Source organism: Chiloscyllium plagiosum, chromosome 1 (genome assembly GCF_004010195.1).
Source record: "Chiloscyllium plagiosum isolate BGI_BamShark_2017 chromosome 1, ASM401019v2, whole genome shotgun sequence".
In the NCBI taxonomy this organism is placed as follows: domain Eukaryota; kingdom Metazoa; phylum Chordata; class Chondrichthyes; order Orectolobiformes; family Hemiscylliidae; genus Chiloscyllium; species Chiloscyllium plagiosum.
In genome coordinates this window covers 87,598,193-87,613,164 of record NC_057710.1, presented here as the reverse complement: position 1 = coordinate 87,613,164, position 14,972 = coordinate 87,598,193, and the positions used below count along the sequence as shown (strand labels likewise).

Below are 14,972 nucleotides of genomic sequence, written 5' to 3'. Positions count from 1 at the left end.
TGGCTATGGCCATGTAACAACTATACAGATATAGTTACATCCTTTGATGTAACTATAATCAAAGTTATAGAGATATAGAAGGAGATCAAAACTGGGACCAAAATATTCTATTGTATTGACTTTTCAAAAGGAGTAGCAGCAAGGGAAGGTTAGTGAGGTAGATGTTAACACAAGATAGAGTCTATGATTGCAAGAAATAAACAGGCATTGGATGATATCGCATCCATATGGATCAAGGTAAAAAATAACAGAAAAAAACAGTATAGCGTAGGGACAGGCCCTTCAGCCCACCAAGCCTGAGCCATCTCTTTATAAAGACATCAAGTAAAAAACTGTTACCTTTATTCAGTCCATACCTCTCTATTCCCTGTCTGTTCATGTATCTACCAAGATGCCTTTTAAACATATCTGCTTCTACAATCTCTTCTGCCAGTGCATTCCAGGCACTTACCACCTTCTGTGTTCAAAAAGAAAGCATACCTCTCACATCCCCTTTGAATTTTCCCCCTTTCCCTTAAACTTATCTCTGGTATTTGACATTTCTCCCCTGGAAAAAAGATTCTGACAAACCATTCTATCACTCTGATAATTTTGTAAACTTCTATCAAGTCGCCCCTCATCCTTCAGTAAACCAAGTTTGTCCGATCTTTCTTTGTAGCTAATATCTTGAAAGCCACGCAACATCCTGGTAAACCTTTTCTGTCCCTGCTCCAAAGCCTCCACATCCTCAGTGTGGTGACCAGAACTGTCTACAATATTCCAAATGTTGCATTGACCTGTGGAACCAATCTGAAGCCCATTTAACCTTCACTATTCCATTCTTGTCCATATGCCTATCCAATGACCATTTAAATGCGCTTAACGTTGGCAAGTCCGTTACTGTTGCAGGCAGTGTGTTCCATGCCACTACTACTGAGTAAAGAAACTACTTCTGACGTCTGACCCATATCTATCACCCCTCGATATAAAGCTATATCCCCTCTTGCTAACCATCGCCATTCGAGGAAAAAGGCTCTCACTGTCCAACCTATTTAACCCTCTGATTATCTTGTGTCTCAATTAAGTTGCCTCTCAAGGCTGTTTTTGTTAGATAGAAGGTTAAGTCCCTCAGCCTTTCCTCATAAGACCGTACTTCCATACCATGCAACATCCTAGTAACTCTCCTCTGAACCCTTTCCAAAGCTTCCACATCCTTCCTATAATGCAGTGACCAGAACTGTATGCAATACTCCAAATGTGGCCCCAGCAGAGTTTTGTACAGCTGCAGAATAACCTCATGGTTCTGAAACTCAATTCCTCTACTAATAAAATCTAACACACTCTATGCCTTCTTAAAGGCCTATAAATCTGGGTGGCAACTTTCAGTGATCTATGTACCGGAACATCAAGGATCTTACCATTACTCTGCATTCCTGTTGGTCCATCCAAAGTGAATCGCCTCGCACTTTTCTCCATTTGCTACCTCTCAGCCCAGCTCTGCAATCTCCCTGTAATCTACAACATCCTTCTCACTATCCACAACTCTACTGACCTTCGTGTCATCCACAAATTTACTAACCCATCCTTTTATGCCTTCATCCAGGTCATTTATAAAAATGACAAACAACAATGGACCCAAAATAGATTTTTGTGTACCCTACTAGTAACTGAACTCCAGGATGAATATTTCCCATCAACTGTCACCCTCTGTCTTCTTTCAGCTAGCCAAACCGCTAAATCATCATCAATCCCATATCTCAGTATTTTGTGCAATAGCCTACCGTGGGGAAACTTATCAAACGCCTTACTAAAATCCATATACACCACATCAACAGCTTTACCCTCATCTACCTGTTTGGTTACCTTCTCAAAGAACTCTAAGGTTTGTGAGGCACAACCTACCCTTCACAAAACCGTGCTGACTATCCCTAATCAACTTATTCTTCTCTAGATATTTATAAATCCTATCTGCTATAACCCTTTTCAACACTTTACCCACAACTGAAGTAAGACTCGCTGGTCTAAAATTTCCAAGTTGTCTCTACTCCCTTTGAATAAAGGAACAACATTTGCTATCCTCCAGTCTTCTGGCACTATTCCCGTATACAATGACGACAAAGATCAAAGCCAAAGGTTTGGCAATCTTCTCCCTGGATTCTCTGGGAATCCAGGGATAAAACTAATCCAGCCCAGGGGACTTATCTATTTTTACATAATCCAGAATTCCTATCACCTCCTCCTTATGCACCTCAATCTCATCTAGTCGAGTAGCCTGATTCTCAAAATTGTCCTCAACCATATTGTCTTTTTGACAGTATTCACACTGGAACAAGTATTTAGCACTTCCCCTATCTCCTCTGACTCTACACACAACTTCCCACTACTATGTTTGATTGGCTCTAATCTTACTCTAGTCATTCTATTATTCCTGATACAGCTATGGAACACCATTAGGGTCTTCCTTGATCCTATCCGCCAATGATTTCTCATGTCCCCTCCTGGATTTTCTTAGCTGTCTCTTTAAGTTTTTCCTGGTTAATCTGTAACTTTCAAGCGCCCTAACTGAGCCATCACATCTCATCCTAACATAAGCCTTGTTTTTCCTCTTGAAGAGAGATTCACCTTCCTTAGTAAACCACGGTCCCCACGCTTGACAACTTCTTCCCTGCCTGACCGGTACATACTTATCAAGGACCCCAGTAGCTGGTCCTTGAATAAACTCCACATTTCAATTGTGCCCATCCCCTGCAGTTTCCTTCCCCATCCTATGTATCCTAAATCTTGCCTAATCGCATCATAATTGTCTTTCCTCCAGCTGTAACTCTTGCTCTGCAGTATATATCTATCCCTTTCCATCACTAAAGTAAACATACTTGTGGTCACTATCACCTCTATCACCAAAGTGCTCACCTACTTCCAAATCTAACACCTGGCTGGGTTCATTACTCAGTACCAAATCTAATGCAGCCTCGCCCCTTGTTGGCCTGTATACATACTGTGTCAGGAAACCCTGCTGCACCTACTGGATAAAAACTGACCCATCTGAAGCACCTGAACTATAAAATTCCCAGTCAATATTTGGAAAGTTAAAGTCCCCCATAACAACTACTCTGTCACTCTCGCTCCTATTGAGGATCATCTTTGCTATCCTATCCTCTACATCTTATTTGGAGGCCTATAGAAAACTCCCAAAAGGGTAACCTCTCCTTTCCAGTTTCTAATCTCAGCCCATACTACCTAGGTAGACGAGTCCTCAAACATCCTTTCTGCAACTGTAATACTGTCCTTGACTAACAATGCCACATCACCCCCTCTTTTACCGTTTTCTCTGTTTTTACTAAAACATCTAAATCCTGGAACCTGCAATAACCATTCCTGTCCCTGTTCTACCCATGTCTCTCAAATGGCCACAACATCAAAATCCCAGGTACCAACCCATGCTGCAAAATCACCCACCTTATTCCAGATGCCCCAGGTGTTGAAATAGACACAATTTAAACCACCTTCTTGCGATCTTGAAATCTTAGTTCTGACTTCACTACTCTCATCCTACCGCGTGGGCGGCACGGTGGCACAGTGGTTAGCACTGCTGCCTCACAGCGCCAGAGATCCGGGTTCAATTCCCGCCTCAGGCGACTGACTGTGTGGAGTTTGCACGTTCTCCCCGTGTCTGCGTGGGTTTCCTCCGGGTGCTCCGGTTTCCTCCCACAGTCCAAAGATGTGCAGGGTTAGGTGAATTGGCCATACTAAATTGCCCGTAGCGTTAGGTAAGGGGTAAATGTAGGGGTATGGGTGGATTTCGCTTCGGCGGGTCGGTGTGGACTTGTTGGGCCGAAGGGCCTGTTTCCACACTGTAATCTAATCTAATCTAATCTAATCTAATCCTCCCATATACTCGAGCTACAATGTCTGTTCCCACTCCCCTGCTGAATTAATTTAAACCCACCCAAAGAGCATTCACCCATCTGGTTCAAGTGAAGATCATCCTGTTTGTAGTGGTCCCCCGTGCCCCAGAAAGAGCCCCAATTATCCAGGAGTCCAAAACCCTCTTTCCTACACCATCCCTGTAGCCACATGTTCAACTCCTCTCTCCCTATTCCTTGCTTCGTTAGCACAAGGCACGGGCAACAAACCAGAGATAACTACTTTGTTCTAGCTCGAAATTTCCACCCTCACTCCCTGACTTTCTGCTTTAAATCCCCATCTCTCTTCCTACCTATGTGGACCACGACTTGGGGCTGCTCCCCCTCCCCCCTCAAGGATCCCCAAAACACAATCAGAGTCATCACGAACCCTGGCACCTGGGAGGCAACACACCAACCATGAGTCTCTCTCATTCCCGCAGAACCTCCTATATGTCCCCCTAACTATGGAATCCCCAGTGCCTAATGCTCTGCTCCTCTTCCTCTTCCCTTCTAAGCAACAGGGATTGACTCTGTTTCAGAGACCTGTGCCCCATTGCTTATCCCTGGTAAGTCATTCCCCCCAAACAGTATTTAAAATGGTATACTTGTTGTTGAGGCAAACAGCCACAGGGCTTTCCTGCACTGCCTGCCAGTTCCCTTTCCGTCACCTGATGGTAACCCATCTACCTTCTTCTTGTACCTGAGGTGTGACTACCTCCGTGTAACTTCTCTCAATAACCCCCTTCACCTCCTGAATGTCCGAAGTTCATCCAACTCCAGCTCCAGTTCCCTAGCGCTATTTTCAAAGAGCTGGAGTTGGGTGCACTTCCCACAGATGCAGTCAGCAGGGACACTACTAGTGACCCTTACCTCCCAAATTCTGCAGGAGGAACATTCAACTGCCCTAACCTTCATTCCCACTATTCTAAATTCCCAACGATACTACTGAAAAATTAAATAAAAAAGAAATTAAGAAACTAGTCACCTTACCAATTGGTGCATAGAAACATTTTTTGGTTAGAGGAGGAGGAGGAGGAGGACGGGTGGGAGACACTACCTGAATAGTGTTTCGGGTAAAACGATTATCCAAATATAAAGGCTCACTCATCCAGCACTCCCGTGCCTGCTCCTGCTCAGTGTGCGCTCTGCTTATTTACAAGGTAAACCTTTATATCTTTCAAAAACTTACTTTCCTGTCAGGCCTCTGGTCCTTGCTCCTTCCGCTCCAACTGCCACCGATAAAAAGTGAAGAACGCTGAACTCCTGAAGTAAGCTTTTACATCTTTTAAAATTTACCTTTCCGTCGGGCCTCTGGTCCTCGCTGTCAGTTAGGTCATATGACTTGCCAATATACTTCATGCCCCAAATGATGAAGGTAAGCATGTCATACACCTTCTTGACCACCTTATCTTCTGTTGCCACTTTCAGGAACTGTGGACCTGTATGCCCTCGATCCCTGTTTTTGAAGGTTCTGCATTTACTGTATTCTTCCCTCTTGCATTTTACCTATGATAAGCGTAGTCTTCAAGTGATGCAGTTTGGAAGGTAATTTAAAATTTATGGAATTATGGTCATTGCTCTCAAAAAGCTCCCCCCACAACATGGATCACCCGGCAGGCTTATTCCTGAATACCGGGTCTAGTATGGCCCCCTTCCCCAGTTGGACTTTTACATTTGCTTCAAGAAACCGTCTTGGTCTTGCCTAACGAACAGCTTCCCCACCCCAGCTTCCTTCAAGTCCCTGGTGCGAAGTGAGTCCCAGTCAATGTAGAGGAAGTTACAATCATCCAACACAACACCCTGTTATTTTCACATTTTTCCAAAACCTGTCCACGTACCTGTTCCTCTATTTACCTGTGGCTGTTTGGAGGCCTGCAGTATAATCCTATCAGAGCAACTACAACATTCCTATTCCTGAGCTCTAGACAAGATGCCTTCCTGGCTTAGCCCTCCAAGTTGTCCTTTCCTTAATACAGCTGTGATATTCTGCCTAATCAATAATGCAACTCCTATCCAGCTCGTCTGAAATACCTAAATCCCAGAATGTTAAGCTGCCAGACTTGTCCCTCTCAGTTGAAAAGTGTGACACTGGAAAAGCACAGCAGGGCAGGCAGCATCCGAAGAGCAGGAAAGTTGTCATTTCGGATATAAGCCTTATATTCTGAAACGTCGACTGTCCTGCTTCTTGGATTGCCACCTGATCTGCTGTGCTTTTCCAGCACCACACTTTTCAACACCAACTTTCCAGCACCTGCAGTCCTCACTTTCTCCTTATTCCTCTCTCAACCAAGTCTCTGTAAAAACTACAACATCATAGAGCTTGGATATATAGCTATATATAAATATAGCTATGTTCATCTGCCTTACATTATCCTCCTCAAGTTAAAAACAAATAGACTTCAGACTGCCAATCCTGTTGTAAACAGTAACCTCTCCCTGTTTATTATTCCTTTTGGCATTTCTGGCCTTAGTCTCTAACTCCTCCTCAGTCATTTCACTTGCCGACATAGTGCTTTGGTTCCTGTACCACTGGCACACTAGTTTAAACCCTCCTGAGTAACACCAGTATATTGGTGCCCCTCCAACCAGTCGTCTTGTACAGGTCCCACCTGCCCAGCACATCCCAACAATCCACATAGCAGAAGCCCTCCTCCTTGCACCAGCTTTTTAGCCAAGTATTAAACTGTACTACCTTCCTATTCCTCGCCTCACTGTCATGTGACACAGGGAGTATTCCCGTGATAACAACCCTCGAGTTCCTGATTTTCAACTTACAACTTAACTCGCTGAAGTCCCTTTGCAGGACCTTGTCCCCCTCTTCCTGCCCATGTTGTTAGTACCAATGTGTACCACAACCTCTGGCCCTCTCAAGAACGTCCTTAGGTGTGACCCTCCCCGCCCCCACCCCCAACCCTGTCTATATTGCTTTCCACCTCTTGCATGCTTCTAAGTGTGTCCAACTGCCGCTCCAACTGATCCATGTAGTCTGACAGCGCTGGAATTGGACACACTTCCTGCAGATGTTTCCCACACTCTACAGGAGAAGCACACTACCCCACTGACTGCCATTTTACCCCCTAGCAACTATTTAATTAAAAATACATTTCTATTAAATTAATTTATAGGTAACTAGATGGTTCTTAGCATTAGATTCTTACTAAAATATTAATACATTCGTCTACAAACAACAAGATGACGACACTGGTAGCAGTAGTCTATAGACTCCTCATAGTAACTATATGGTGGGACAGAAAATAAATCAGGAGATAATGAGGCCACGTTTAAGAAAATAAAGGCAGTACACTAATCATAGGTGACTTTAATCTTAATGGAGATTTCAAAAATCAAATTGGCAAAGATAGCCACGAAGAGAATTCAGAGTTTACTTGGGCCAGTTCCACGCACAATATGTTGTCAATCTAATCAGGGATCAAGCTATTTTGAATCTGGTAATGTGTAATCAGGCATGTTAAATAAACAATCTCCTTGGAAACAATGACCATAATTTGGTATAATTTATCAATTCAGTTTGAGAGCGAGAAACTTGAGTAAGAAACAACTGTGCGAAAGTGAGTACTGCAGAAGCTGGAGATTAGAGTCAAGAGTGCTGGAAAAGCACAGCAGGTCAGCAGTATCCGAGGAGCAGGAAATTGACATTTCAGGTAAAAGCCCTTCATCAGGAATGAGGCTGGGAGTCTCTGTTGAACTCAACCAATGTAAAATTATATAGGGACAAGAGTGGACTGGGAAAGGAGTTCAACAGTAAAGATGACTGACAAAATGTCAAATGTCTAAGAAAATCGTTCATGAATCACAGCAAAGCTATATTCCAATGAGGAACAATTATTCTAGGAAGAGGATAAACCAACCATGGTTAACCAGGGAAGTCAAGAATAATATCAAATCGAAAGAAAAACATAGAATGTTGCAGAGATTATTGTTAAGTCAAAGGGCTGGGATAATTCTAAAAGCCAACAAAAGATGATGTTACGTTAACAAAGAGGAGAAAACAAAGGGAAACCAGCAAGTAATATTAAAATGGACAGTAGAGCACCTTTAAGTATATAAAAGGAAGAGAGAGGCTAAAGTAAATATAGGCCCCTTTGACAATGAGGCTGAGGAAATAAAGCTGGAATGTAGCAGAGGAGTTGAACAAATATTTTATATCAATCTTTATGGTAAAGGACATTAATAGCATTCCAGAAATATTAAAACAAGAGGCTAAAGTGGGGAGGGGAATAAACATCGTAATAGTACTGGAGAAACTAATAGGGTGAAAAGCCAATAAATCACCTCAATCTGATGTGCTTAATTTTAAAGGAATTTCCAGGAAGCAGTAATCTGCCAAGAATCCTGAAAATCTGGAAAAGTCCCGGAGAAATGAAAACTGGCAATGTAACACTCTTATTCAAAAAGGAAGGGAGACAAAAGCAGATGCCTAAAGTCCAGTTAGCTTAACATCTGTTAGTGAGAAGATCTTAACATTATAAAGAATGTAATAGCAGAGAATTTAGAAATATGTAATATAATCAAGCAGAATACACATGGCTTCATTAAGGGGAAATAATGCCTGACAAATTTATGAATTATTTGAGGAAAGTACAAGGTGGATAGTTAAAGGGGAACCAGTTGGAAATCCAAATGTATTATATCAAAAGGCATTTGATAAGGTACCACACGTAAGGCTACGAAATAAGGTGGTGTAGGGAGTTTTGTATCTAGATGGACAGATGCTTGGCTAATAGAAGGTAGAGTTGGTGTAAAGGGGGCACTTTTAGGATGGCAAGTGCAACTAGTGGCATGCCAAAGGAATGATGCTGGGTCCACAATTAGTTACAATATTTATCAATGGCTTGAATGACAGAACCAAATGAACCATTGAATTTGCAGCTCTCAGAAAAATAAGTGAGAAGGCAAATGCTGACGATGACACAGTTCTACAAAGTGATATAAACAGGTTAAATGAGAGGACAACAATTTGGCAGATGGAATATAATGTGGGAAATTGTTAGGTTATGCACTTTGGTCAAAAGAATAGAAGGAATTTATATCATTTAGATGGAGAAAGACTGCAGAAACAGCAGCACAGAGGAATTTGGGACCCAAAGAGTTTATTAAAAGCAACCACTGAGAGATGAACAGTAGAAATGGACAGAGAAAAACAAAATCCATGTCAGTTGAGTACAGTTCATTGATACCAGAGTATGAATGGACAGTTGGTACAGAGTACGTTGGTCTCTGCTTGTGATGGCAACATTCTGCTCGCTAGTTGAAATGTTGGGTAAGTCTTCACTTTGGACAAACAATAATGGAAGACCACTTTCCATTTGAAGAGAGCAGCTGTCTGATTAGCACTGCTGCCTGTCCCCTGTCTACAAATATGTGTTAACATACTTTGCTTCTATGGACTGGCAGTTTACCTTATATCTATCAAGTATTTAAACCTTTCTAACTATTGAATACAGGACAGGTAGTTACAGTGTAAGGGTGGTTATATTCTCCCCTTGTCCATTTCCTACCTTTTTATTTACATAAATTAATACAAGTGCAGTGTTCAGAATCAAGTGTACCAATGTATCCTGTGCTGCATAAGTACATAACACTTAGTTAAATTATCAACTACATTCAGGTTTGTTTTCCTATTTAACTTGAGGCTTCTTAACTTTTATGTTCTCTTTCCCTGGGGAGAAAAAGTATGATCCTGAAGAGACAACCAATTTAAGACTGATAATGTAAAATTACATATTTAATATATCATATTACTAGACTGGTGTCATAAATATGACCAAGTTTCATAAAGAAGTGTTTGGCAATGAAATAATGCAAGACAATGATGCATGTACCAAATCTATTATTAACTATCAATCAAGATACAGTGGCCCAGTAGTTAGCACTGCTGCATCACAGCACCAGGGACCCGGGTTTGATTCCAGCCTCAGGAGTCTGTGTGGAGTTTGCACATTCTCCCCGTGTCTGTGTGGGTTTCCTTCAGGTGCTTCAGTTTCCTCCCACAGTCTAAGGACATGCAGGTTAGGTGAATTGGCCATGCTAAATTGCCCACAGTGACCAGGGATGTGTAGGTTAGGTAGGTTATCCATGGGAAATGTGGGGTTATAGGGATATCTGGGTGGGATGTTCTTTGGAAAGTTAGTGTGGACTCGATGGGCTGAATGGCCTGCTTCCACATAGTAGGGATTCTATCATATACATCAGATTTGGTTGATTTAAAACCCAATCCTAATCTCCCTTTGGTTGAAATGTACATTTACTTGCATGTAACAGAATGACTGAAGTTGCATATGCCGTGCCTTACCTCATCAACAGTTTAAGAGTGCACTTTACAGTCAGAAAAGTGACCATTTTGTTTTTATTTGTTCATGGGATGTGGACATTGAGAATTTATTGTCAGCATTTATTGTCCATCCCTAATTTCCCTTGACAATGTTGTTGTTATTGGCTTAGGCTATTATTACTAATTTTTTAAAAAAATCACAAGATAAACTCTGCCCGTCAGGGTATAAAGACTGATGTTAGGATTCCAAGAATGAATTTTAAAAATCCACATTACCCAGACATATAGGAGAATGAATATAAAACCATAAGAAATATATTTTAAAGAAGGGTCTGTTACTTAAATTTCTTTATTGGAAATGACTCTGTTGAGAAATAAATAACTGTAATTCAATGTTTCCTCAAAGCTGCGGAGCTGTTCTGCGAGTCTGTACACAGTGATTGGCATTTTCCAGCATTGACTTCTGATTTCAGAAGTCCCTGCCACACACAAACCTGAGCAGTCTGTGTGGAAGAAATCAAAATAAGAGGGTGCGTTGCTGTCATTCACAACTTTTACTTACTTTCTGCAAAAGTAAAGATTTCCACCACACCCCCCAAAAAAGAGACTATATTCATTGAGATATCCAAGCTCTCCAAAAGGGTTACCATGACCAACCAAAACAAGAGCACTGGGAGCAAACCTGCTTTGACCAGCTCTCATAGCCACACTCCAGATTCTACACTCTAGGGAACACAAAATCTCCATTTCATTGGATGCAAGAGGTCATTTAAATTTGCTGTGGACCACAACCCAACCCTGTCGGACTGAGAAGAGCCAAATTTGGGAATGGAATTTGTGGGTCCTGGCAATTTCCAGCATATTTGCCACAGTGGAGAGGCTCTCCATCCTGGCTACAATTAGATTACATTATAGTGTGGAAACAGGCCCTTCGGCCCAACAAGTCCACACCGACCCGCCGAAGCGAAACCCACCCATACCCCTACATTTACCCCTTACCCAACACTACGGGCAATTTAGCATGGCCAATTCACCTGACCCTGCACATCTTTGGACTGTGGGAGGAAACCGGAGCACTCGGAGGAAACCCACGCAGACACGGGGAGAACGTGCAAACTCCACACAGTCAGTCACCTGAGTTGGGAAATGAACCCGGGTCTCAGGTGCTGTGAGGCAGCAGTGCTAACCACTGTGCCACCGTGCCGCCCACAATAAAGCCTGGATATCTGTGATTCTCAAACACAAAACGTTACACTATTTCTATTATTCAATGTTGTTCATTTATTTTTCTGGGTGGCTGTGCTTTGTAATTATTTACAGAATTAATACTTCATTCTTCAATGAATCCATGCTGATTTTTGAGATCTATGTATGTTTTAAAACTCCTTTTTTGCTAATAGATCAGCAATCGAGTCAATTAAAACATGCTCAAATTCAATAGAATCAGAACTGCCAATCTTTTCCAGATATGATATACAACCAGTAACTAAAGTTCAGAAACCACTATTAAGTGCATAATGACCAACAACTCCTGTTTGATACCTTAGTCTTCCATCATTGTAAGCTGGCATTCCATCAACAATAGACTTTATGAAAAATGGTTGGCTGCCATGGTTTTCCTCATATCCACCGACGATGCTCAATCCCAGACTGCCTGATGTATTTCTCCTTAGTCCAATGTCTTTGCACCAAAAAAGGTACCTAGAATGTTACAAAATGAAATTAACTGAAATTTAAATCAAATAAGTTGAAATTAAGTTAAAATGCAACTCCAATTCCTTGGTCAATTGTACAGCGTTTCATAGAGTCATAGAGATGTACAGCACGGAAACAGACCCTTTGGTCCATGCCGATATCCCAACCCAATCTAGTCCCAGTGCCCTGTTGAATCCATTAACAGGTTAACTCTAATAACGATGTTAATTTACAAGGTATCTTTGAAAAGTATCTTTGAATAATTATGTTTATTAATTCTTTGCTACGGATGTTGAATTTTTTTAGGCATTCGCTTGAGCAAAATGGGGCTGATCACTCCTTCTGAGCAACTTCCATTTGGGGTATACAGTACACACTTTATGGTTCCAGTCTATGGCAACCGTGCACAAGTCAGACTCCAGATTGAAACCTAGTATGATATAAATTTGACAAGTTTTATTTTTCTCTACTATGAGCTCAGTCTCTGAAATGTCCTTTCAATAAAGGACATAAAAGTTTATTAGTGAAAAGAAATAAAAACTGCAGATAACCATCGCATTACAAACAGTAAAATGAAAAATTGATCTCTTTTACCCCAGCAGGCATTCAAACATCAGTGAAGAACCACAAATATTGTTACCACACAGGGTAAACCTTTCTGCTCATTTGAACCAGACCTACAGAAAAGCTTGGCGGAAGTGAGGACTGTAGATGCTGAAGATCAACCTCACCTCGTAATCTGTTAAAGTATGAGTGACCAAGGACTACAAAAATTCTTCTATGTAAAAAAAATTAACAATTTATTCTTTAACTCCAAGAAACAGAAGAACATTAAACAACAACTGCATTTCCCACTCTACAACAATGTACTTATCCAATAGAACCCCCCGATTAAGTTTACACAAAAAAATCAAATTTCAAAACCAGCCAGTTGTTACTGTTGCCTTGATATCTTTGTCTGGACTTTCCTGGGTCGGTTCTTTGGTCTTCTGCTTCACAAATTTCATATGAAAAGGTACCTTTCACAGAGAGGCTGTGCAGACCGTATTTTCATTGGTGCTCCTTACCTCTCTAGCTAACTGTTCAAAATACCTCCGATTTTATATACTCCAAAACATCAGATCGTCTCATTGATTTAATATCATCAAAACATTAAAATTCAAATTTGGTTGGATTTTGGTGACTTGAGACATAAGTTAAATTGATTGGCTAAATTCAAATTTGTTGTGTACCATGGCAACACAGTTGGAGTATTTGTTTCACAACCAAATGTTACATTTTTAAATTTTGTAGCACACTCTGTGCCTCTCTAGGTCCGTGCCAGCTTCTACTCTCTTTTAAAGGTACACCTTCATACCAATATGTACATGTTACAGCTTCTTGCTCAGCTGGCCTGGTAATAATACTCTACCTTCTGGCATATTTCTGCATTCATTCAATGCTAATTTCTTTAGTTAATGTCTCTCCCTGAGGCTATTAAAACGAACTATTAGCTCACATTATTTAACATGGGTTCCCCATACTCATGGTCTTCAACAGCCTTGTAGGGGTCATCCTCTCTGACACTTCCTTAGCCTTTTGTTTCAGAAGCTATCTTCTCGCTGACTTCTCAACAAATCAATACTTGTCTTCAGTATCTCTGCTGTTATGCACAACTTTTCCCTGACTGAATCTGCTTCTGGTCTCTCTCTCTCTCCCTATGGGTTGTAAAACTCAAGTCAGCAAATATCTCCCCAGGTGGCTTAATAATCATTTAACTTAAATCACATTACTTCTTAAAAATGCTGTTTGAACTCTCAATGTTTAAAATTACTTTTTGACCTTGAAAAAGACTGGTCAGATTTTAACACAACTGAGAACTAAAATCCATTTTCCTCCACTTTTGAACCAAGTTCTCAAATAATATAATATGAATCTTTGTAACAATATTGAATTATACAGTGGCATAATCCAATGTTATAACAGTAGTATCCTTTTGTAATGGGAAGTGAATATTCATTTATTATTCATTTGCTTCCATTCTTTTTGAAGCAACCAAGGAAACATTTGATACAAATAATTAAAACAGCTCTAATTCACATAAAATGAACACAGTTGAGAGGTCATTGTGAATAAACCTATTTAGTTTACATTCATCTGTACATAATAATACTAATAATGAACACACCACCATCTGCACATCAGTAGGTGATGTTAATGGTGAATTTCCTGCATTCTGTACCTAGACAAATTCCCCCTTAAAAAAATCTCACCGACTCCTAAGCCTTTTTGACATGATTTTTGTTGTTCTGCGGTCTTTTGTTCACAGATAGAAAGCCTGTTAAAAACAGATGTTGTGAAGTACTTATCAATTGCTAATCTCTAAATATTAATCGATAAAATAAAACAAAGGACTATGGACAGTGAAGGTCTGAATCAAATAAAAACAAAGTGCTGGCGAAACTTAACAGGTCTGACAGCATCTACATCATCATCTGCCTGAACTGTCATGTCAGTGAGGCATAGATACTGACACTGATGACAAAGCGAGTACACCCTCTGCACCAAATTAATATTGAGGTAAAAACAATGACTGCAGATGCTGGAAACCAGACTCTGGATCAATGGTGCTGGAAGAGCACAGCAATTCAGGCAGCATCAAGGAGCGTCAGCAAAATCGACGTTTCGGGCAAAAGCCCTTCATCGGGAATAAAGGCAGAGAGCCTGAAGCGTGGAGAGAGTAGCATAGAGTACAATGGGTGAGTGGGGGAGGAGATGAAGGTGATAGGTCATGGAGGAGAGGGTGGAGTGGATAGGTGGAAAAGGAGCTAGGCAGGTCGGACAAGTCAAGGGGACTGGAAGTTTGAAACTAGGATGAGGTGGGGGAAGGGGAATGAGGAAGCTGTTGAAGTCTACATTGATGCCCTGGGGTTGAAGTGTTCCAAGGCGGAAGATAAGGCGTTCTTCCTCCAGGTGTCTGGTGGTGAGGGAACGGCGGTGAAGGAGGCCCAGGACCTCCATGTCCTCGGCAGAGTGGGAGGGGGAGTTGAAATGTTGGGCCACGGGGCGGTGTGGTTGATTGGTGCGGGTGTCCCAGAGATGTTCCCTAAAGCGCTCTGCTA

General features: G+C 41.4%; 1 protein-coding gene across 6 annotated transcripts in view; it reads right to left on the bottom strand.

Moving 5' to 3' along the window:
• lnx1 (ligand of numb-protein X 1) overlaps nt 1-14,972 on the bottom strand; it is a 214,043-nt gene that overhangs the window by 5,081 nt on the left and 193,990 nt on the right. For all 6 annotated transcript variants that reach the window (XM_043690849.1, XM_043690856.1, XM_043690883.1 and 3 more), the window contains one exon: nt 11,719-11,877. In XM_043690849.1, the coding sequence (XP_043546784.1) occupies nt 11,719-11,877 (159 nt within the window). The remainder of the gene's footprint in view (nt 1-11,718; nt 11,878-14,972) is intronic.